The 24827-nt window shown below is 43.5% G+C and overlaps 2 protein-coding genes across 7 annotated transcripts in view; both read right to left on the bottom strand.

Annotated features, from left to right (window-relative positions):
* FHDC1 (FH2 domain containing 1) overlaps nt 1–18853 on the bottom strand; it is a 32161-nt gene extending 13308 nt beyond the window's left edge. The window contains exons 1-6 of one of the 2 annotated variants that reach the window (XM_065736420.1): nt 18833–18853; nt 15706–16249; nt 10035–10096; nt 9300–9402; nt 921–1006; nt 734–834 (exon numbers count right to left, since the gene is read on the bottom strand). In XM_065736420.1, the coding sequence (XP_065592492.1) occupies nt 734–834; nt 921–1006; nt 9300–9402; nt 10035–10096; nt 15706–16146 (793 nt within the window). In that variant the 5' untranslated portion in view covers nt 16147–16249; nt 18833–18853. Of the gene's footprint in view, nt 1–733; nt 835–920; nt 1007–9299; nt 9403–10034; nt 10097–15705; nt 16250–18557; nt 18592–18832 lie in introns of those variants that run through there. The other variant, XM_065736421.1, reaches the window with a different exon arrangement.
* Nucleotides 18854–23022: 4169 nt separating this feature from the next.
* The window catches only part of ARFIP1 (ADP ribosylation factor interacting protein 1), a 35077-nt gene continuing 33272 nt past the window's right edge, over nt 23023–24827 (bottom strand). For 4 of the 5 annotated variants that reach the window (XM_065736457.1, XM_065736458.1, XM_065736459.1 and 1 more), the window contains one exon: nt 23023–23426. In XM_065736457.1, the coding sequence (XP_065592529.1) occupies nt 23271–23426 (156 nt within the window). In that variant the 3' untranslated portion in view covers nt 23023–23270. Of the gene's footprint in view, nt 23427–23893; nt 24068–24827 lie in introns of all 5 variants that reach the window. The other variant, XR_010622213.1, reaches the window with a different exon arrangement.

Raw genomic sequence — 24827 nt, 5'->3', positions numbered from 1 at the left:
TTCTGCCCCGCTAGAAGTAGTTTAGATAACATCAGTAAATTTGCCAGCACGAAGCAAGACTGTCACACTGAGGAAAAGGACAAATAGGTAACTCAAGGTGTCTGAAAAGGTCAGCATTCGTATTAAACTAGGAAATGAGTAATTTTCACGCAGAGCAGAAGACACCAAATTACCTCAGGAATAACCAATTGGGCATTTCAAAGCTTGAGAAATACAGAGAACACGAATTCAACAAAAACAGAAATCAAGGGGAGAGCAATAGAATTAAGTCTCTGCAATAAAGATTTTAGCCCATCATACCGCAATATCAAAAGGCAAAGGCATACAGAGAAATTTCAAAAGTATATAGTGATTTTCTCTATAGATCTCTAAACGTGAGCAAAGAAGTGCTATGACTGAAGTCAACCTCAGTGTCGGTGATGCACAAATGTGTGAACTGCAGTCAAACAACAACGGCTTGTCCTACTTTAGCCATGGACACCTTGGATTCTGCTGGTACAGAATACACTGTTAATAGTCTTTGGTCATGAACTGGTGTGACCAAGGTCTCCAGATTTTTTATTTTGGAAGTAAAGATTCACCAGGCACACCCTGATGGCATTTGTCAGAGGGGAGTTAGCTTCTTTTTAATAGCCAAGGTACCTGAAATTCAAGCTCTTGTCTCCATAATGCAGACTAATTAACATGCTAACAAAAACAGGAGTATTATACGTGTCCCAACATGCTTAATTACCTTTTGTTGCCTGTCTTATAATTTTCATGTCATCCTGTAGAGAAGCACAGGAGGGTGAGAACTCCCTCTCTAACACCATGGCTTCAATCCTAAGAGCATAGCTGGAACACACAAACAAACAGGTTCAGAACTGATAGCCAAAAGAAAATAATACTTCAAGAACACAATAAGCCTACTATCTCCTTACTTTGGCACCTGGATTAGTAAATACATGAAGGAATCAGCTTGAGACAGTTTTGATACATCTCCATCAAAGGCTTTTAATTTCTTTACCTAGAAAAGAGAAAAAAACACTAGCAAAATGTCTTATGAGAGATTGACATTAACTTGCTTCTGGAAGGAAACATCCAGAAAAACAGTAAATATAGCGAGAGTTAAAAGAGTGTGTTCAATGACTTCACTGGACACAAGTCCTGTAATTTGCACGCATTGCAATCAGAAAAAAAAATTAAAATTAAACCAGTAATATCACTCTCCTCCTAAAAACCTAGCCACACAGTCCAATGGAATCGACATGGTGCCATCACTCTGTACCTCATCCACACCCCCAGCTATTCCCTCACGCTCACGTTTACTCAGAGTCAAAAAGAATGACTGGCCTCATCACTATGTTTAGGACACTGCTGTTTGCCAGTGTCCCCAGGAGTGCTGGCTCCTTCTCACTGGCCCGTTTGCTGTTCTCTAGCTGAATTTTTGTTCTGCCAGAAAACAGCTGCTTTAGTGATGAAAAATGATTCTCAACTCTTCAACAACTATGATATACACTTGAGCATAACCTAAAGTATTGGGTGTATTGGGCGTGTTCAGCATTTTCAGCAAAGGATAGTCTATGTCTCTTAGGCACAATGCTGGTTTCTCCCCCCACAATACTTGATTGAACCTCTCTAAAACTCTCTTGAAGGGTAAAATTTCATGCTGCTTTTTTGGGTTGCATTTTTGTTTTTCATTCCCATGAAATATTTTAACAACAAATGCAAGGCTGCATTTTCAAGTTCTTTGTGGTCAGTGCTTTGAGAACAACATCTACACGTTAAGGAAATATCAGTGCATTCATTCTGTCAATCTTCCCTCCCAGCCCCGCCAATATCCATATATTTGCATGATCTGCAAAGCCACTGATCTGCCCACGTACTCAGTATTTGTTTATACAGAAGAAATGGAAAATGTATGTACATATATTTAAGTATAACTGGGATTTCTTCCACATTTCCCAACACAGCAATCACGTCCAAGAGCAGAACTCACTCACAGTTATGCTATTTCTTCATCTAACTAACTTCACATCCAGTATCAGTTGCACGTTTCCACCGATCTACACACTAGCTCATCATCCCTCCCCCCTTAACAGTGTTACACTTAAGGCCCACCTATATGGGCTTGAGTTTTAGGAAACATATTCAGATATCATGTACAGAGAACACTATCAGGACATCAACAGTTTTCAAGATGCTCCAACTTAGCAAGATTCCCGTAAGTTTTTTTTTTTTAAACATCAGGTTCCAAATTCATCACTTATTTTTCTGTTTTCACAGTGTTAAAAAAAAAAATAATACTGATTTATAATGGAAGATGTTATGTGCCACACTGAATGAGAAATTTAAGATGAGTTCTGGAATAGCAGAATAAAAGGACTTTTAAATCACATCGTTCCGCTTTACTCACATTCTTTTTTCCATACCATAAAAATAATAGAAATTTTGAGAGCATATTAGTAAAAAGAAAACAAAAATTGGAAGTTGGATCTGGAATAATAAAGCTTCCTTTTCACACTATGAAACAAATTAAGAAAAAACCCATTCGATTAGAATTCTCTTTTTTTGTCACAAAAGAGCAATTTTTATTCAGGCTATCTAACTTGATTTCCTAACCTGCCATTTAACTCAAGACACTCAGACAAAAGCTTCTTCTAAAGATAAACTGCATGCCATCTATTTGAGGCCTGAGAAAAGTTCTAATTAACAGTCAAGAAGCCTGCCAACAAAAAACAGGAAAGACCAGACCTGACATCCCTGATATTTCTAAGGTGTTAAAAGAAGCAAGAAACAAGACCAACACTTTTCCCTCCATTACGAAGTTGGGGGGGGGGGAGAGGGGGAATACTACATATCTCGAGTTTTGCAGGTGGTTCTTTAACCTTCCCTAAAAATAGCAGTCTCCCTTCTAAGCAACAAAGCCTGCAAATTATCTTATTTCTACACAGCACACTACAAATACGAAAGTTTGCCTTAAAATGATGCATCCATTTAGATTTTAAGGGGAAAAGTGAAAAGCAGCACACCACCACCTGCAAATCACCAAGATCAACATCAGATAACTACAGTCATTTATAGAAAGATATAATTTTAAGATTTAAATGCACAAGAAGTAAAAACAAAAGTCCTGAGCTATTCACACGAATATTAACTTACTCATGCTGCCTGTAATACATTTACATTTTGACAGTACTTACTTTTGACAGTAAGTAGCTACCAACGTTATGTATGTGGAATGTTAATGGTGCAATGTTAACTTTGTTTCCTGGGATTTGAACATTGAAGTGTTTTACGGACACTGGAGGAAACTCACTTTCTACCAACCTATAGTAGGAAAAATGCCTGGGAAATATTAAGGAATCTGATCCCTGGAATCCACCCAGAGGAATTTTCTGATACAAGCAAAACAAACGACATTAACCCAGCTGCCTTCTGATCTGGAATAGTAATAATAAAAAAGGCAGATGAGTTAGGTGATTTATATGTTGGGTTTTTTTTGTGTTTAAATTGAACAGATGTGAGACTGAATCCTACGTTATCTCCATCTTAAAACTGTAAATACTCAGGGGAATGGCTAAGGTCAGGTAGGTGAACTTATTCAGAATTCATTAAGGTTGAAAAAGACCACTGAGATCACCTAGTCCAGCCATCAACCCATCCCCACCATGCCCACTAACCACACCCCTCAGTGTCACATCCACACGGTTCGTGAACACCTCTGGGGATGCTGAGTCCCCCAGCTGCCCACGCAGCCAGTGCCTGTGTCTCACTGCTCCTTCCGAGAATAAATGTTTTCTAACCTCCAACTTGAACCTCCCAGGGTGCAACTTGAGGCCATTTCTTTTCATCCTACCATCAGCATGTATTTCCTCCCTACTATACATATCACAATTAAAAAAAGATCAGTTCTTCCATCTCTTCCATCAGGAAGCAGAAAATAAAGTTATTTGACTTAACTGACACTACCTAGAAAATTAAAGAGCTTCTGAACCCCAAAGTCAAACGCATTTTGGATAGCTGCCCTTCATCTTCCAAGGGAGGCTGCACAAAAGCCAATGGGACCTGCATCGTCTCTCTGCAGACACACTGTCTAAGTCTTCCTAAAGAGAACCAACATTCTACAATGGCTCCTACGAGTGGAATACCAACCACAACTAAGAAGTGCTAAGGAACTATGGGTATCGACAATAATGTTGTCATTAATCATGTCAGAAGATAAAACAGGTTTATAATAAGTCTGAGAACACAAAAGAGCTTAAAAAAATCTATTTTTAAATTACAATGAATAACTCATACATTTCTAGCCTTGACCTCCTCTCAGCAAGCATAACAAAATCTTTTCCACAACAGTAGCAACTGCATAACATGATACAGAAGCATAATACATACATTCAGGACAGCCTAATTATATTGTATGCTCAGCTCTGTATTACTCAAATTTGGCACAGAGCTACTAATTTATTTTTTTCATTATTCATATTTGTATATGGAATAAGCATTTGCACTGTCCATGCATGCCCACACACATTAAGTCAGATTTTAGATACAGGAGGTTCTCACGTAGGTAATTTGCCTCATTCTAAAAACAGTTACGAAACACTGAAAGCCTGACCTTTTAATTGATTTGTAATTGGAGTTTATAAGTCCATCGCAAATGTCTTGCCATTCCTCACGGATCAGAAAGCTACTGCACTCCTGCCTCTCAAGTTATCAGACATTTTTGAGCTCCCAGATGTACTCATTTACAAGCATCAGGATTTAACTTAACACCACAAAGCAGCTATGTTCCACTCCTAACTAGAGACCCAGTATCTCTGAAGAAGAGTATAAACTACTACAACATTCATCCTCATATCTGCCTGTAACTTCGTACCTCCCCACATGTCAATCAAATAAGATAATGATTCCCCATATTAAAAATAAATAAATAAAGGCAAGTGCAACGGTCCCAAGGAGTAAACGTGTTCTCTGTTGTTTTTATGTGTGGTGGTCTATTTATTTATTTATTATTACTTCCATATGATTGCAAACACCCAGGGCACTAGAGAAAAATACAAGTGAGAAACAACAAAACTTATAATGAATCACAGAGAAATTAAAACAAAAGGGTACATGGGAAAACAGCTCATGTATTAGGTAGTGAAATACCACAAGGCACAGTTCGTGACGAACCTCTATCAGCTAATGGTAAACACGAAAGTAGAAAAACCCATAGCTAACACAAGGGGTGAAAAAAGGAAGCAGGAATGAAAGCTCTGAAGGATGGCCAGCCATATGCAGCGCTGGCTGAAGAAAGGAGGAGGAGACAGATATTATACAAACACGGCACGAAAAGGGTAGAGCTGACAAACAGAAACCAGTGCAGTAGAGCAGGTGACAGAAACGGAATATAGGAGCAAAGGACAGGCTTGAAACACTGTGAAGGAAGTAAGACACTGCGTTGATAAGCTGGGCACGCATTGCGGGTGAGCTGATCAGTAGTATAACACACTGGACGTTTAAAATACACATTCTGAGTTTTCTAGCTTATTAAACACCAGACTCCCTCAACTTTCCCTGGTCTGGGCCTGCTGAACAGTGTGATGATGTGCATATAAAAACAGCTAAAAGCTTCTCTGCTTTGGAAGGGATGCCGCTAAGTGACACCTGCCAGCTGTTGTAACAGGAGACAATTAAGAGACATATCTAGGAATCCAGGCAGAAGTAACAGAAGAATTAGAGAAGGCTGTTGCTTCAGCCATGACATAGACTCCTTGGAAAACAGTAGGAGCTGCAAAAGGGATTAAGCAGAGGAGATTCCAAATAAGCATTTCCTCCTCTTAAAAAACTGGTAATCACGCTAAGGCACAAACAGCAGGATTTCTAACAAGGTTTACACAATAATAGCGAGCGTACCAAGAAATGTTTAGGCCATTCCCTGGTCTCTTCTTTTTTTAATCTCTCGACTATGGCAGCTCTGGTGCCGCTCAGCCCGTGGACATGGGATGGAACGGAATGTGGAATGGAACCCTGCAGCAACCTCCGGCCTTAGCAGCTTCAAAAACTTGGCAAGTTTTCCAAATTAAACTTGTGAAAATACCTCAGCATTTGAAGTGTGACAGAAGGGCTTCACAGCACCGCCAATATTTTAACAACAGAAAGACATCCAGCAAAGAGCCTCTATTTGCCACTTACACACAGCGATCCCAACAGTTCTCATAGCTAAGAACAGAAAATTCCTAGTAAAGAGTTGCCATAGTAAAATACTACAAAAAGAATCATCTTGAAGACAGCAAATGGTAAGGCTATTTGTTTGCCTAAGCACTTAGCTCCCATTTCCAAAAGGCTGTTCCATCTCAAAGACGCTGGAATGTCTGTCTCAGGTGAGATAATGTGGACTGAAATGGTGTCAAATGGGTCGCATATGTCAAACCAGTGACGGGGATAACATTGAGGTAATGTGACTTTATAGCATAACACTTCCAGATAAGATTAGATTAGAGTATAAAGCTGTGTTTATCCACACTAGATAAACTATAAAGACTGTTGGTCAAAATGAAGGAATGAGACATCTAGAGTTGCCCTGCCTCCACAGCTATGATCAGGAACGGTGCTCCTCCCTCCCTGCTTTCACTTTGTCAGACCAAAGGTTTATGGTAATATATATAAAAAGAAGACAGCTCCAAACACACAGCTATCAGGGTGGATCACATACCTGGCAGAGGGTACTTGGACCTCATTCCAACCTGCAAGACAACCGCGCTGCTGGGAAATGAGACTGTAAATAGCTAAGCTGCTGAAACGAAGAGTATGCAAAAGGGAACTGCAGAAGGACACCCATGGTTACACCAAGACAGTTTTAGAACTGGTAAATGAATGGAAGCTATCTGTCTACCTAGAGTCTGCTCATAGTAATTCTCAACTCCTACAACAATAGAGTAGTTCTTTAAAAGAATGGGAAGTATCCACGGGTAATCCCAGAGACACCTTGCTGAGAACAGGTGCAATGCTCTACACGACACGCCACCAGCAGAACAACAGTGACAGCACCATGCCAAAGCTACATTATGTGGTACGACTGCAAGGCTAAGAAGAATTGGGGAACTTTTAAACCAAATAGGGAACACCAGAACAAACAGCATCCCTTCATGTACTATCTCGAGTGATTGGGGATTATTTCTTTCCATGTATCGTTCTGATGCCTTCCCCTTAATAGACCATGAAACGGTATTTCAGGATTCAGGTTAGGAAGCAGATAATAAACTAATAACAAAGAAAGAGGCACGCAAGAAGAATGAAAATAAACTTAGGAGAAAAAAAAAAACCACCAAGAAAGAAAAACAACAAAAGCTCTAAGGCTCCTAAAGAGAAAGATTTTTTTAACTGACTATGCTAAAATTCTAGGAGCCACAAGTAGAAAAGGAGTTTTTGGGCCCACTTACTCCTCAAGCAACTGCAGTATGAGGACACGAAGGCACTGAAACATCTTTCCATTCCAGCAGCAGCAACAGTGTGTCACAGGACATCTCCCTGCCTTGCCTCAGCTCTATCTGAGGTGCTTCACAGAGCTTTCCACAAAGCACTGAAAGCTTCCAGCAAAACAATTATAGGGAGAGTAACAATGGGGAACGGGTACTTCTTTCCCTTTTCCTGACAGTGAGCAAAGAGATCTCGGAAGAATGGAAGTAATTAAATAAAATACAAATATTTGCACAGAGAGGACAAACTTCTCAACCTTCCCTTGAGAATCTCTAACACTTAGTACCCCGTGACTTCTAATACTCCCCCACTCCACAAGATCTCTTCTATTAGTTTATCAAGTGTCTCTGGAAAAGCACTTCTTAAATGGTCTGCTCCCACTATCTTGATGGTAGGTTTGTTGTCAAATCACTTGGTAGGAAGTACAAATCACATAGGATAACACTCTTCAAAGCATTTTCTACTTGAGTTAAAACAATAACCAACTCTAAACCTGAAAGAGGAAAAGAAGGATAAAATATACCTTTCTTTCAGTCTATTTTGCTCAACACGCAGTTAACTAGGAATCATTTTCTCCTAAGCTCCCCTGTTTTCCTCTGCCTGCCTCTTTAAGAGGAAGCAGATAAACTGCTTAAATATAGGAATATGTACTGAAATTCAAACAAAGGGGAAAGGGAGAACAGCTCCCAGAAACTTTCACTCTCTTTTTCAGATTAAGATTGTTAATACCCTCCATCTCCAATAAAACAGACAACAACAACAGCAATGAAACACTATCAGAACAATGTAACACTGTTTTTTTTTCTTTCTTAGGAGATTCCTTGCAATAACAGCTCAATTTAGGGTGACATGCTCGACAGTTTACGTGTCAGACTGGATCTGAGATTTGCTCCTGCACAGAGGAAACACTGCTTGGACTGTACGACCTTGAAGTGGTAAAGTGTGTGTACACTGAGGCTGACCTATGCGTGGATGTTAACTAGCAATTTCCCGGGTTTCAGTCAATGCTTTGATGTGAAGCATTCAAGCAATTCTAATGTTAATTTTCTCAAATCTGTGGTATACATTTCCCTCGAGTATGTACTAATGGGTCAGCGTAAATACGTGCGCAGACAAGGAACCGTGCATCATTAAGCAGGGCTTCACCTCCTTAATCGTCTGAATGGGCTTTAAGGGTGGGACAGGGAGGGGAGAAAGCAGCACTTGTATCTGCGCGGTATCATGGCCTAGAGACAGAGCAGAAGATGCTGCTTGTGATTACGTGTCTTCACCAGGTCTGCTTTGGAGCACTAAGAAACGTTAGCGAGCTCTACTAGTGCTGCACTGGGGAGAAGCCTTTCTGCTCTTGCTGGAACCCAATGAACCAGGCCAAGGAGCCGAGAGAGCCCAGATGTACCAAAAAAGCAGCGAACCAGAAGGGAGAAGAGCAGAGGGCTGCCAGTACTCAGCTCACAGACACTGCAACAACTGAAGCAGAAGGCAGATGCCAAAGAAGTGAAGCTTGATTTGTCTGCATTAGGATATACTTGGATTCCGAGTTTTCTACTCTGCACCCACGAGGGTCCCAATTCTTAGTAAAATAATTAAGGGACACAAGCTCACAAGGGATATCAGAGAAACAAAAACACCTTAGCAGTACTTTCTTGAAGCAGTACCTCTGAAGGAGAACTTACTTGACGAGAAGGGAACAATTATGCTGCAACTTCCACATCAAGTGTGAAATGAAGATTAAACCTTGGCACTTGGTGTTTTCCTACACCTGAACTCAAAATGGCTTTACCTTAAAACTTCACTTTGAAACGCCAGGCAACAGAACTCTGCAAAGAAATTAAGCTCCATGTAAAACTATCGTTTACCTCCTCTGCTTCTGGTAATAATTTAAGGAATTCATTCAGCAATTCAGAAGCATAGGGCTCACTTCTTCCATGATAAATATCTTCAATGATGGATTCAGCAGACCTTGAAAAAACAATCGAGCATTCACATTTCTAACACTTGTAGGGTGAATAGTTACATAAATTGAAAAAAAAACCCACAAAAACAACCCATGCCTGTGCTACTCAAAGGGATTATAATGAGGTTATCAGTAACGGTGTACACAGCAGTATTATTCTAACACGGCTTTCAGCGACACCTTTACTAAAAGGTAACAACAGTGAATAAAGATAGCATTGAAACAGCTTACTCTTAAAAAGAAAAAAAAAATTCTCACCTCTCTTTTAACTCTGTCCCAGCTGAAACCAGGACAAACCCCTTTCTATTAACTCTTTATAATGAAATAAAGGCAATGAAAAGAAGCTTTCATGCAGTATTACATAAGATACATAGGGGTTTCATTCAACTGCACCTGAAAACTTGTTTCAACCGATTAACAACAGCCAAATCTGAACGTCTGGGCTAAATCATAACGACACTCAAAAGCTAAACATATTAGTACACAAATTACAAGATGGATTTACTTGCAACAACTTAAAGAAGTGCTAACTCTGTAAGAACAAAACATAACATACTATACATTTGAAGACAACTACAGATAATTCCACACATCTGTAGCTTGCACTAGCAGCACAGAAAAAATAAAAGAAACTTACTTTTTGAATTGTTTGAGAAATATCCCAATGTTCATACTTCGTTTTGCATCCAAAATGGAAACCTGAGAGAGAGAAAAAGTGATTAACCGACCGATATCTAAGAGAAGAGCATATGATGTAGGTGTCACTCCTTAAAATGCAACAGGTAACTGCACATCATTATCAAATCATAAGCACAACAACTACAGAGGGATTTCTAAGCAACACAGACCACGTATTATAGAAAGTTTTTTTTGTTTTTTTTTTTTAACCTGGGAAATACACTGTCCACCTTTTCTCAAGCAGTGTAAAAACACAGCAATACTTAAGGAAGGAAGGAATCAAATCCTATTTCATTACAAAGCAAAATGCAATCCTGCTTACTTCATCTCTGAATCTGCAAAATGTTGCTTATCAGGTAATACGATGTACTAAATTTGAAGGCCCCCCAGTTAGTTAGCATCACACTCCAAAATCCTGGTATTTCAGAGATTACACAACAAATATGACGATTGACTTTCTCCGCACATCACTGATTTCACTCACATGAACGGTCACACTGAGTAAATGGAAAAATAAATCGTTCAATTCTGAATCAAAACCTGAGACAGATGACATTCAAATCTGCTTGCTTTATCCCAAATGAAACCGGAATTCCATAATAAAATAATAGGCTCTCTCCATACTGGAAACTCAACAGACGAAACAAGATTTTCTTACTCTTATCTAAAAAACTGAGATGTAAGCCACTTCCAAAGAATCTTGTCTTTAAGGTTAACACGGTCACAGCTATTTTGTGGCAACAGCTACAAAAGTCATGAGGTTCGGGAGGACAAGAGCATTGTTTCATGTTGACAGTGCCACCCGACTGCTACAATAAATCAACTCAGTACACAAAGATGTTCAAGACTGCTGGTGGGCTCACGTGATATTTGAGGTTTTGACAAGTAGAAAGGTACTTTGACCTCCGTGACAGGGTAAGGATTAGAAATACGTGTGTAAATGAAAAGCTGGGAATGTCAAGGAACCGAACCATCAGAGTCAGCTAGCGTCAGTGAAAATGAAGGTATGGTTCATGTGCTAGCCCCAGTGTATCACAGGGTACATCTAGGAGACAGCCTCCCTTAGCTGCTGAAAGTAAGTGAACCAAATTCAAAAGTTCTCCGAAATGCTGGAATTTCCTCTCTCTTGAAATTGGTAAAGACTGGAAAACACAGGAAACGCGAGAGTATATCATTAGATGATTTCTCCTAGAACAGTTTCAATTAGCTAACTGCCAGCCTGAAACCCTTCAATTTTAGCATTTGCAAAGATAAAGAGGACAGATTGTGGTTTACTCTCTTCTTATCTTGGGAGCCGAGAGGCCCCACCAGATCACTCAGGAAAGCCCCTTACATAGCAAAGGTTCAGCTATCTCTTCCCTTGCAGTAGTCTAATCTTTTTTTCAAATGCAGAGACCTCTCAGTGACCTCTGCAGCCCCTGCCTCTAATTGCTCCGCTCGCTGCAAGTGCTCTGATTTCATGGTACTAGTTTAAGCCTGCAAGTTCTGCCACTGTCATTTATGCTTTGGGCTCGGTTTGTGCTTTTTAAGCATATTCAGAATTAATCTGCACATACTTGCAGTCACTAACCGCTGCACTATCTACTACCTGGGAAAACTGTTTTCCGTGGCACTGCTCAGGTGTATGGGACGGCCTCAAATGAAACTGGAGAAATTTTTTTTATGTCTTCCCTTGAAGATAAAGAACAGATGATAACATATACAGCTGTATTTGCCTTATCAGCACAACATGCCATAACTGTCTTTACCGTAAGCACAAGGACCTTTCAGCCTTTTCGCTCTGGGTATGTACTCTAGTTTTTCATACTTCCTAGTTCAAGCACACAAACAATAAACATAGAGCTCACTTTTTGGCTATTTCTTCCTTTAAAATTATCAGAAGTGTTTGAAAAAACTGATGTTACTTTACTGTCTGCAAGAAGTTTCCAGATGGGAATGTGAGGACAAAGCGAGGGGGAGCTCTGCAGGTACACCGTAAACACATGCTCCAATCTGTGCACAAAAACACAGCACTTTCCACCTCACGTTCGGTAGCACCACGTTGCCTATCAGATTTAGAAGCTTCCCTACTGAACTTCCACTCCAATTTGTCCGTGCAGAAAGCTGCCTCCACATTACTTCCTCCAAAGTGCTTTTTACCCTTTAAACATGACCTCAGCTTTTGAGAAAGCCTACTCCTATCTCCTGTTCATACACACCTTTAGTACCGGTGCCAGCACCCAGGCTGGGTGGGACCCTTCTGCAAGCCAACAAAACACACTAAAAGAGCAGAAAACCACTCCAGTAGAAAGCAGAAATCCCCAACAGCATGGTACCAAGTTACAGACTTTAATCACAGAGCACATGACAACCACCAAAGGCAGCACACAGATGAAGAGACGAGCTGAGAGCTGGCACAAGGCAGGGCAGCTTGCCGGGTGGCCACCAGCCCTCCTGCCCCCCACTGCCAGGCCGGCTGCAGCCTGGGAGAGCACGTGCCACACCGCTCCCAACCATGGGGAAAGTAATTTGCAGTTGGAGTGTAAAGCTAATTCTACACCCCCTGTTTTTCAGACTCAAATTACGTGAAACCATAGGGGAAAATTAAGCTCTTAGTTAGGGAAACATGTTAATTAATCTCCTAAGGGTTTGGGGAAGGCTTGTTTATGGAAAGGAAAGCATGTGTTGTAGGACTTAGTCTCAAATCACAAAGAGGCTTCTGTTATAATGATGATGTTTAGTACTGAGCCTCCAGAACTGGGATTCCAAAACTTGAACTAGGTAGCTCATCAGCCTGTGTAAAGTGCTGGAGACAGAAACTAAAAGAGCATGCAGTTCTGAAAGGCCCTACAAGAGAGGGCTTCTTCCAGAACTGGTCACAGTTGCGTAGTTCTCTGCAGGAGGCATGAAAACCGGATCCCCTCTGTCTCCAGGGGAACCCTCAGCACTGGCTGTAGAGTCCATCTTCACTGCCCCCACTGAAGGGACACTGCTGTACAGAGAGCAAGGAGCAAAGGCTCTGCCCACGCACAGGCGCCTTTTGCTGCACTGATGCCGCTTTCTTCAGGTTTGGAACCAAGTAATTCTTCAGTTCAGGCATACGAAAATTTGCTGTTTACATACTAATCACAGGATGGCTTGGGTTGGAAGGGACCTCAAAGCCCACCCAGCGCCAGCCCCTGCCACAGGCAGGGCTGTCCCCCCCCAGCTCAGGCTGCTCAGGGCCCCATCCAGCCTGACCCTGAGCACCTCCAGGGATGGGGCACCCACCGCTTCTCTGGGCAGCCTGTACCGGGGGCCTCACAGTCCTCTGATGAAAGAACTTTCTTCTAACATTTAAACTAAAAACCTCCCCTCTTCTAGTTTAAAGACATCGCCTCTTGTTCTCTGAAGAACATTGTTCGTTGCTAGACCATAAAGCGCTCTCTAAAATCAAGTGTGTTTTATACAGAAGGATGAGAGGTGCTGAAATGCAAAACACCTTCCCCACTTTCTCTTGTCAGGTCACTGACGTGACCCAAACCAGAACCACTACCTCCTACTTTAATACTCTGCCCACAGGATCACATGGACGCCACATGCACCTCTGCTCCTTCCCAGCTCCCCAGCGAGCACAGGGTCACCACTGTAGCACTGCCAACACCAATTACAAAAATTACAAGCAGTGTCTCTGCTCCCACCTCCATAATGGTGCTGAATGATGGCCGCAGTAACATGAAGCACGCAAGCTGTTGCATAGCTGTGCTTCCACACTCAGTGACACATGGCTCTTCGGGATTATCTCCTTCCCTCCTTACTAAGCTGCTAGCACTGCAAAGCCCATTAGCACTGGAGGCATTGCTCATCGCTGTCAGACACACCGTTGTGGCACGCTCAACAAGGGAGCCGAGCACTTTGTCACTTCAGCAGCGCAATCAGCGCCGAGAGGCAAATCCGCTGCCTCACCGCCTGCCATCTGCCAGCAGCAGCCCCACGCCGGGCCGGGCAGGCATCAAGCTGCACGCGTGCCTGGGACCACTGCATCAGCTCTGGATGCGTGCAGAAAAGCATTCACTTGTAACACGGCAGAGGTCTGGCTTCACGAGGCTATACCTTGGAAAGCATATCCACAGAAAGCATGTGTTTCACAGACGAGTAAGTTTTTGCTCAAACTCTCCCCAAGGAACCCTAGCTTCAAGTTGTATGCAATTTCTGAAGCATGCTGGGGTTTTCTCAGCTCCAACTACTGTACGCTAGAGGCCACGTTCAGTTAATGGAGCTTATCATCATTTTAAATATAGATCTTGAGCACATATCAGGCCTGGCTGGGACAGGTGCTTCTGAGCAAGCATGCGAGGATGGATGTACATCCACACGCAGTGCAGGAAGTCCACTCACCGCAATCTGACTCCAAGATGCACACAGCACAAGCACAGCACGCGGGCTAATGACTACCTCTGGCGATGGCTGCAATTACCTCTTCCTGATGTCGGGGTTGCGGAGGCTGCAGTACACATGCCTGCTTAAATCTCCTATTATCATCCATGTACAACAGGAATACCATCAGTACACCAGGCTCCCACCTAGCCCTTATTGATTATTTTGCCACCTTCCAAATTCTGCAGGATACTATCCACTTCCAGCCCCTATTTTTTCACTAACAACAGTCAAGCCTCTTAACCCTGTGCCTTCTGCCCTCTGTTTATGAGCAAACATGCATAGAGACACGCATCTGTGATTAAATGTACACTTCTATCCCTCAATTACTTCACAGAAAGATCACTCGAGACAATCCGGCTCAGCCTTCACAAAGAGACTGTCCCCAAGATGGGATTTGGCAGCTACAAAAGTCACTTCTCAACACACTGTGGAGTGCTGAGCAAGCACTGGAAACATAGCCCTCCTTACCAGAGCAGAAAGCACTGACAGTCATCTGTTAACGCTGCAAAGTCAAGAAGGTTATTTCTGAGTCTTAAAAAAGCACAGTAGATGTAATAGGACATTAACTAGCAGGAAGGCTACATTTATGAAAGTAGAAACTTTACTATTATCCCAATTAGACAGCAAATTCCCTTAACCACTGCATTACGTTTTATTTCCTCGTTGTCATTCTGGTACTTCCCCTCTTGACATATACAGTACACATAACATTAACCCTTGCCATTGGAGTCTCCTCCCTCCTGCCTCCTATCTTTGCTTTTGACTGTGCAACAGCCATCGTGGAAGTGCCATCTGTGGCACTGAGGGACACGGTTAGCGTGTGTGATCATGATGGGTTTAGGGTTGGACTAGATGACCTTAGACGTCTTTTCCAGCCTTAATGATTCTATGAAGAGCTGAAGGGAAAGACTGCAACACGTATCACACAAAAGCTCAACAGCTCCTCAATGAAAGTAAATACAAGCACCTTCAGCTCCTTTTGCTTCCATTTAGGTTATTGGGAGACCAGACAGCAGCACTTAACCAGTTACAATAATAAAACACAGCGCTCTGAAAAACAGATCTGTGCCACCAAGAACAGAGTTGATCCTCCCTGTTGTCCCCCGTTCCCTTCCAACCACAAAACATTTTCAGTAAGAACAAACTATGACAGAGAAAGGCCAGCGAGAATTCACACCAGGTATGGTGTTACGCCCATTACCGCGCAAAAGAGATTTCTCTTTGGTTCTTACCTCCTCTTTAGTCTCCTTAAATGAAGCTTTTAACAACCGGCTCCTGGGGTCTGGTGGCTTGGCTTCCTCTTGCTGCCCAAAGAGCTCCTCGATCGTCTTGGTGTCGATCTGGTACTTTGGCCTTGCAGCAATTGTCCAGATATTGGTTTTGCCGCGGACCTGTTCCTCTGGGATAGTTTTCCAGAAGAAACTCCGCATCCGTTTCTTCCTGCTGTGGCCGTCGTGCCCGTTGGTCAGCTGTGGGTGCAGCGGCAGGCTGGGCCCTGGCAGTGGTGGGGGCGGTGGGGGCAGTGGAGGAGCGGGGGGTGCCCCTTCCAGGGGGCATGGTGGTGGGGGCGGTGGGGAGGCGGCCGGCAGGTCCTCACTCATCAATCCTTCCACCACCGAGAGAGCCCCATTCTCCTTATCATTGGCCAGGGAGAGACAATTCATAACATGCATGTTAGGCCTCTCCGGGAGGAGAGAGCACTACTTCTGCAAGGCTGCCTGGGGCATGGGTCACGCTGCTTCACGCACTACTCTGCCAGCGGAGCATCTTCACAGCCTGCAGCAATGGACAGGGAACTTGGGTCAGTGAATGCACCAAAAACACGGCACAGTTCAGGCACAATGACATCAGCTTGATGAAGCCATCCCTCATCGTTGACTTCAGCACCCAGGTTACCAAAGCAAGCGCAGTAAGCAGAAAGAGAACTGCCCAGCATCGCGACCCACACATCACAAGCACTGCATGCAGATGGAGCTTCCCGCAGCTGGTAGGGGTTTTACATCTCCAGGGTTCCCTCTCAAGGCCAGCTGAACAGGAATCACAACCATTCTGAGCAGTTTATTCACACTGCTACCTACCGAGCAAACATACTGCTGTTGGCAGTAAACTCTCAAGTAAGAACCGACTTCTGTAAAAGGCCCAATTCTGACAAGCTTCACCTGCCAGCTTTACTTCCCTTACGCTTTGCAGAGAAAAACGATGCTATTTCAAACACAGACTAATGAAGGATTCCACCCTTTTATGAAAACACTCAAGTTACCTCAAAGACATTTGGGGATTTCCCGAAAAGCAAAGCAAACCAAACCAAGATGTCTCGCAGTGGAAACTGAGATAGACCTGACCAAAGAAAGTCGCTGAGCGCAACGCAATCGCAGGAAAAGTCGCCAAAAAGAGATGAAGTCATGCCCTGGCACCAGCACAAAGGTCTGGCAGCAGTTTGACTGCTCAGCAGCGCTCACGAGGAGCTAATGGCAGTCCCAATCAATTTGACATCGGATAATGGTGACGAAAAACCTTTGCTATTTCTGCCAGAGATCCATCATTAGGGTGCTCAAGAACAAACAGAGCCAGGTACAGATACAGCCCTCCGGGCAAATTCTCTCTTGATCTGCGAGGCCTCAGCTTCGCACAGCTTCACTGAAGCCAATGGAAATTGACACAGAAAGATCCATTTCACCTTGTCTCCTCAAAAACACAATGGACTCCTCTTTCTCACCTCGGATTTTCTCATCTTTTTTCACCTCACATAGAAGCTGCGTGACTTTTAAGCCATAGTAACGATGGAAAACATTTTAATGGCACGGTAAAAAAGGGAAGAGCCACAAAGAAAGCAACGCAGGATAGAGGGTTTCAAATTCAAATTAGCATTAATATCCAGCTGCTATTACAGAGCTGCGTGCTCATTCCTCTCCTCCCAACTTCATCATCACAGAGGCATAGAGGCATGAAAACGCAGGTGCAAGGTGCTGGAGAGAAATTAACCACTCTGAGCAATTAACCGTTGCATTAATTTAAAGAAATACTCAACTTGGAAAAACTTTTTCTCATTGACGTTGGGACGCAATACGTATCTGCCATCTTTCACTGCCACAAATCCATATTCAACAGTTATTAATTTCTGATTCCAGATCCCATGGATTTAAAAAGGAAAAAAAAAAACCAAAAAAAAACAAGGGAGACTGATGGACCCACCGACCGGGCCATGCCCCCAGGCAATATGCAGGAGCCCGATTGGGATATTTCTAGCAAATCTTGAGGAAAAAGAGCTTAAACCCCGAGAAAGTCGGGCTGGAGGGATGAATCACCCGTCCCAGCGCTCATGCACAGGCAGCCCCGTGGAAAGAGACTGAGCTCAGCCCAAGCGCTGCGGAGTTAACGAGGGACACTCCTAGCGCAAAGGAGCCGAGTACAACAGGCAGGAAAACATCCCGACCTAGATGCGAAGGCAGATAGAGCTGGAAGGCTGTTTTCAAGCCACCGAGCCTTGCTCCGCTGGAAGGCGGCTCCAGAGACATGGGTGGCATGGACGGCGGTCTGCAGGTGCCAGCCACAGCGGGCTGGCAGCCCTGCATGGCTGCCTACCGAGGGTCCCCTCCGTGCCATAGAGACAGAAAGGAAGAAAAAGAAAGGCACCTGAGAGCAAACGTTTGAGACGTCTCAATTAGGCTTCGTTACTCCGTGCTTGTTATCCAAAGCAACCCGAGGAACCACAGCCCCGCCAGCGCGTCCCAACTGCGCCCGTCTTTGGCACGAAAGCATCGTTTCGTTTCAGTTTTTGAGACGAACCTCTCATCGAACTCGGACACCACGCTGCGGGAACAGTTTGGATCCGAAGATCCAAACCTTTCGTTTCATAGGAAGAAGGCGGCGGGCGCCGCGCCGGGCGGGCGAGCCACGCGTGTGCCGGCAGCGGCGCGCAGGTGGGACTGAGGGGCGCCCGGCACCCCGATGGGCAGAGGACCCCCGGCTCTTCTTTACTGGGAATAAAAGCCATCGATTTCCGCTCCCAGCCGCTTCGCTCAGCCCGCTCCGGAGAGGTGGCCGAGACCGCGTGCGGAACCCCGCTACCCGAGGACTCCCTTACCCGGTGCCGAGGAGCCGGAGCACGGAGCGGCGCGGAGAACGGCTCGGACGGACGGACGGACGGCTGCGGCACCCCGAGGCCGCCGCTCCCTCGCGCCCTGCCCCAATGGCCGGGCCCGGCACCGCCCTCGCCCCCGCGGCCGCGCAGCGCCGCCCGCCGGCACCCGGCACCCCGCCCCGCGGAGCGGCCAGCCCCGCGCCAAGGCCTCGGGACCCCGGCACAACGGAGCAGCGCGGCGACCCCCCCGCCCCTCCGCGCGGCCGCGGCCCGCTCACCTCCGCCGGGCGGCAGCGCACGCAGCCGGGCCCGCCGCCGCCTCCTCGCATCGCGCCGCCGGAGCGCGGCCGAGGGCAGCGGGCGGGGTTGCGCGCAGGCGCGGCGCGGGCGGGGCCGCGGCAGGTGACAGTAGGGCTGTCCTGCGTGCCGCCGCGTTGAAGCGGGACGGGGTCCGCTCGCCGGGGGAGCCGCTGCCATCCACATACAGCGGGAAACGCATCTAGGGCGCCTAGGAGCCGAGCAGGGGCGGGGAGCGGAGCCGGGAACGGCCGCAGGGACAAAAGCACATCCAGCGGAGCTGTACCGTCCCTTTTTGCACACTCGTGCTGCCTTCACTCGTGGAGACCGCTTGCAGCTCCCAGGCACGAAGCCCGGCCCCGCTCCGCGCCAGCACTGACCTTAACTTCCCCTACACCTCACTGCCTCTCGAGGAGGGCATGGTAGCTTGGCCAGAGCTGCTATTACATCCTTCACTTTCCTTTTCCCGTGGGATACGTTTCCAGATTTTCTCAAACGCAACCTTAGCAAATTTACGTTTAAAATCCCTCTCCCTTTCCCCCCCCTTCCGTAAACCAAACAATAAAACAAACGTCAACAAACAACATGCAAAAGTTTTGCCTGCATGACTAAAATTCAAAGTCGCAAGCAGCCAGGAACTGGTCTTCACAGTAGGAAGCATTGGGCAACTTTAATAACAGGTAGACCAAAGAGCCCCACCTATAATAAGCACCAAACACATCTCCCTCGAACAGATAGCATTAGGATGGACTGGCATGCTCCAAACAAAAGCCCCAGTGCCAGTACTTAACAGGACATTTTAAACTAGAATCCTCAAGACAGTTCTCAGGATAACTGAGCACATGAGTGCATCTCTTAATGATTAGAGAAGGAAAAAGTCTTGTGTAAGCTCGGCGCTTCCTTGGAGCGTAGAGCTCTAACACTGTAGGTAGAAGATGAATTTTGTGATTAAACTCATCGAGCTGTGAGAACAGTATTCATACCACTGAACAAATGAGGTAGTTTCCTTCACCACAAGCCCCCAGTTCTACTGTCCCTAGACAAAAGCAGGAGAGAAAGCTAATTGCCACGCTTCAGATGCATTGAAACCATATTCTGTTTGATTTCAAAATTAATGACTGTGATAAGTTAACCTCTTGAAACAAAGCCCTGCAATTAATTACCACTATCACATAAAACCAGCATGATGCATACATATAGGTAAGAAAGGCAAATCAAGACTGAACAGGCAACGCTTGTTTCTAGTCCTATTTAATTCCCAAGCGCTTGAATTTACAGCCTTCTATGTTCTTTAAAAGGCAGTAAGGTATGTAATTATTATTTAATTAGCACAGTAGGACGCTGCCACGAATAGTAAGAACAGGGCAAACGCCAACAAAACAGTTGTTTCAGGTTTATTCTGCTCTCTGTCAGATCTCCACACATTATCACAAGCACACTGCTGGCTGTGATCTACACCTACAAAGATCAGTAACGAGAAGAACACAGAAAAGTAAAGCAGGTGAGAAAAAGTGTGAGAAAAGTAAGTCACGTCCACACGACTCATAGAAAAAAAAATCAATTCCACAAAACCTTCCTCCCAGTAGCAGGATAAATTCAGGGTAGGGGTGGTCACAAAACATGAAACGATTAAAAACAGCAACAAGTACAACCTCCTCATCAAGTATGCAGCATGGAAAAGATAACCAGCCAGAAATCTGAAGATAATTGCAGATACGGAATGCTGAATAATAATACTTTATCCTTGTAACACCACAATAAGGAACTAGGGCAGATAAGCAGAGAAGACATACTGAACACGCCTTCGGTTCAGTTCAAAACAGAAAAGGTGAGGGGAATGTTTAGCCTTGTTTTTGTACTACTTTGATCATTTTTTGAAGCAGAGACAGAACAGAGATAAAGCTGTCTGAGAATCTGTTAAGAAGATAGGAATCAAGCTGTTCCTTTAATGGTAGCAGTGTTGCTGTGCTCTACCTGCATAGCCTTCTCTTTAAACATAACTATAGATACAGTTGGCAATCAGAGGTCTTTGAAAGGGCTCGATAAAGCATGAAGTATGCTAAAGAGCATTTTACTTGCACATTACAGTAGAAAAGCAGTTTGCAGAATTCATATAGAATAACGATAACTTCCTTTGCCTCCATTCACACATTACGAAATAAAGTTGCTAGTATCTTATCTACCAGCTGAACACAAGATTCTCCTCTCTGAGGCTATCAATTCAAACTTGTTTTACTGAGCAAAACGAAAATCCTTCTTCCTTAACTCTGGTTTTAAATGCTACACTGATTTTAGTGAGTTATCTCTGTTTTCCCACCTTTTCTTCCAGGTGAAGAGACTCAGCAGTTCAAAGCCACTGTAGAAGTTCGAGAGTTGCACAATGTCACAAGGGTCCTTCCTGCATAAGGGAATTTCACATTCAAGCTCACTCGGACTGTTTCCAACAGATCAGTTCCTTCTGCACAGGCAAATCTTTCAGTAAGAGGAGTGTGAATCTTACAAAGAATCCAAAAGCACACGTTCCCTATGTATCTCTTTCTTACGGTGTTCTGAAGGTTGATATTGTAATCAATAGGTTCGCATTCGTTACCCCATCAACGATGCTTCTATCTGCAATTGCTATCTCTGCACAATCATGCACTCATCTTCTTACTTGTACCACCATGCCAGACACACAGCAATATTCAGAGATGCTGGAAGCCAGCAGCTTCATTTAAGCTGTGAAGTACAACAAAGTTTTCTTCTGAAGTTTACAAATCAAGAACATTGAAGGATTTGTTTCCCAGAGTTTACATTCAACTTCAGCTTGCATGCTATTAAACCATCCTGAACTGAAAGAGCATTATCACCGTCACAACCTACTTGCATCCCTACCCAACAATTTCTGGTAACTCAAATACACAGCTCTTGCTGCAGAAGCTGAGTTGCACTCTTAACAATCACAAGTCAAAGACGTTTGGCTGCAAACATCTTTAATATGAATACAAAATTCACATAGGATATACATTGTGGGGAATGTAAATTAACAATTACAAGAGATTCTGACAGAATCAAAACATAAAGAAGGCTCTGTCAGGCCAAGAATTTAATGAGGAATGATTAAAAAGTTTGATTTACAGTTACATTATAACTCTGTTAAGCACTGAAAACTTGAAGAATGTCAGCTGAAAGGCATTTGAACGTACAGTACATAAATCATACAATCCACACAGTTGCAAATAACATATTTGAAGTATTTCAATTTTACTTCATAGAACACAAAGCAATGTAACATGTGCAAACAAGGACTCCAATAAACTGAACTTAAAATGGATATGATTAAACTGACAGAATTTTACATTTGAAGAAGGACTACACTACAAATGGAGAAATTAAAAAGAAATATCCTCCACATTGCTCTTATTACTCAAGTATGTTTTTCAGTTAAACAGAAAAATCATACTGGCCCCATTTCCTCACTCATAACTGTATCTGCCCATGAAGGTTAGCTAAAGCTTTCGCTTTTAGTCGCTAAGTGTACAACAAATAGAATTTACACTCTCCTTTCCCATGCTGGGAATTGACAAACCGTTACATGAAAGGGTTCTTAGATTATGTACACTGGTTGAAAATATTATCTTATAAAAAGGCACATACCTGTGATTTAAGGCTAGTATGGTTGTTGTTTTATTTTTTTTCCCATAAAGTAAAATCTTAAATGAAATTAGTACGTTATATGGTTGGCCTCACTCAGCAAACCACTTGGTGCAAAGCAAATACGTGTGCTTAGAAGCCTCAGACCAACAGTGATTCTTGCTTTAGTGTTTGTTTAGGCTTTTTTAAAGCCCTACAATGGAAAGGTTCACCTTTTCAGAAGGCATCTGCTACAATTCCACTAGTCAGAGCCAACCGCTACTGCTGCTTTATATGCATGTACTGCATACAAGCCTTATATTATTAATTTCCAAAATACTCTTTTAACTCTCTCCTTTTTAAAAGTCATATGAAAGTTATTAAAGATGTTTTCTATATTCATCTAAAAAATACCAGATGTTGGTACAAATCACGTAAATCTCCATTTGGAAATATTCCGACTAGCCACCAAAATGACCAGAAAACACAAAAAATTTGTCAGTGCAAATCCATTTAGTTTCTTTTCCCCTTTCCCTCCCGCCCCCCCCCCCCCCCCCCCCCCCGTCCAAGCTACAGAAATAACCACCGGCCTTCACATACAAAATGAGTGCTCTGTATTTGAAATGATAGAAATAATGTTTAGTTACCTTAAAGTTACCCATTTTCCCAACAAATTCAGTTTAAGTGTCATAAAAGGGAAAAAAAATTAAAGCTGTGCAAGAATCACTATAACAGTCCTCCAACCCCAACCCTTAATTCTTATCAGATGTATCAATTTCAGTTTAACACTGGATTCTCTTCTTGGGATTATTGTTCTTCAAGCCAGGATGGAGCATCTGCTCCAGGCGTTTTCAATTTGATGTGGAACTGTTTAAGTGTCTGTTCAAGCTGCTTTTGATTCCCAGCGAAGTACGCTGCAATAGCATTGTGGAACAGGACAAGCTGATTGTGCAACACCTTCACCTGCAGGTAAGGGGAGAGATTCGTTAAGATGAACGTGCACACATCATGCATCACATGCCCCTTTCAACAAGACAGGCTTATTTATTTGAGAGGCTCAGACTTTGTACAATGTTATTTAATGCAGGTTAAAAAATACACGCACAAAATGCAAAGACAAAACTCTCATGTTAAATCAATCTAGTGTTTTCATAAAGCATACTTAATAGCAACTCAGCATAGCTAGGTCAGTCTGAACGTAATGTCTCCTATTTATTTTCTTGGAAACTACAACAGCCACAAAGAGGACCATAACACTGTTTGACAGAACAAATTCTCAGCTATAAATTTTTTCAACACTGTCACCACCATTAGCTATGCATTTTCAACAGCAGTGAACAAGAACCTATACGCCATGCTCATAAGAATCCTCACGTCTGTCTGGAACACGGATTGATTTGCACGTTGGTGTCACCACGACTGAAACACACCACCCACCGCCTCACTGTGCTCACATCCACTGTCTAGTTTCCATCAGTGTTCAGCAAGTGTCAGTGAACGTCAATGGGTGCCATTTTTATCACGCGCACGAATTCAATGACACATCTTTGTGCCATATGCATTTACACATGCACCATTTTGTCACACTGCCCCTCTGCTGCCATCTGTCTCACAACAACAACAAATAACAGAAAACTGTCAGGAAGGTTCAGCTTCAACTGCCAAAATCAGCTTCTGACATTGTGGGCCGATAGAATAAAGTAGGAAGCACTACTTTCAGAGCAGCCCTCACACACAGATATAAAGCAGTTCACTAAACAGCATAATGTTATCAAGCATCAAATACTTGATTACAAGTACTTGCTGTTTTGAAATTAGATGCCACACTTCCACTCAGTATACTTAACCTGCAAGCCAAACACAACACACGACAAATGTATTTTAAGTACATAGATCATTTATTTGCCCCTTCCTGCAAAAAGGAGCTATTTTCTAGTTCTTCCAAGTCAGAAGAAATCGATGCTCTTTCCCAACATTACTTCTTCTTGCCCATCTCCTGTAATGCAGGATTACTTATGGCACTTGGTCAATATTTTGATTATAACCTGTGCAAAGTAGTTGTGAAATACAAAGCTCCTCACAGCAATCACAGTACAGGCAGAAGAGCGTAAGAGCAGCTGGAGGGCATCGCAACTTCTTATCTCGTCTACAATGTCAAGCTAGGTGATCAAGTGTAAGAGAAGTCAAACAAATGTGAACATATCCACTGTAGCACATCAGTAAATCCAAAGTCATGAATGATGACTAACATGATGAAAAGGCATCTTTCCAGCTTCTTCCTGTAGCCAAAACTGGTTCTTTTTTTCCTACTGTGTATTCTCAGCCCAGCACAGTTCTACTCTTGCATCAAAGAGCCTCACTGCT

The sequence above is a fragment of the Cyrtonyx montezumae genome, unplaced genomic scaffold (assembly GCF_038088225.1).
Source record: "Cyrtonyx montezumae isolate F1298 unplaced genomic scaffold, pur_monq_1.0 scaffold_2, whole genome shotgun sequence".
Taxonomy (NCBI): Eukaryota; Metazoa; Chordata; class Aves; order Galliformes; family Odontophoridae; genus Cyrtonyx; species Cyrtonyx montezumae.
The sequence above is the reverse complement of the archived record's forward strand: the minus strand, read 5'-3'. Positions and strand labels throughout refer to the sequence as shown.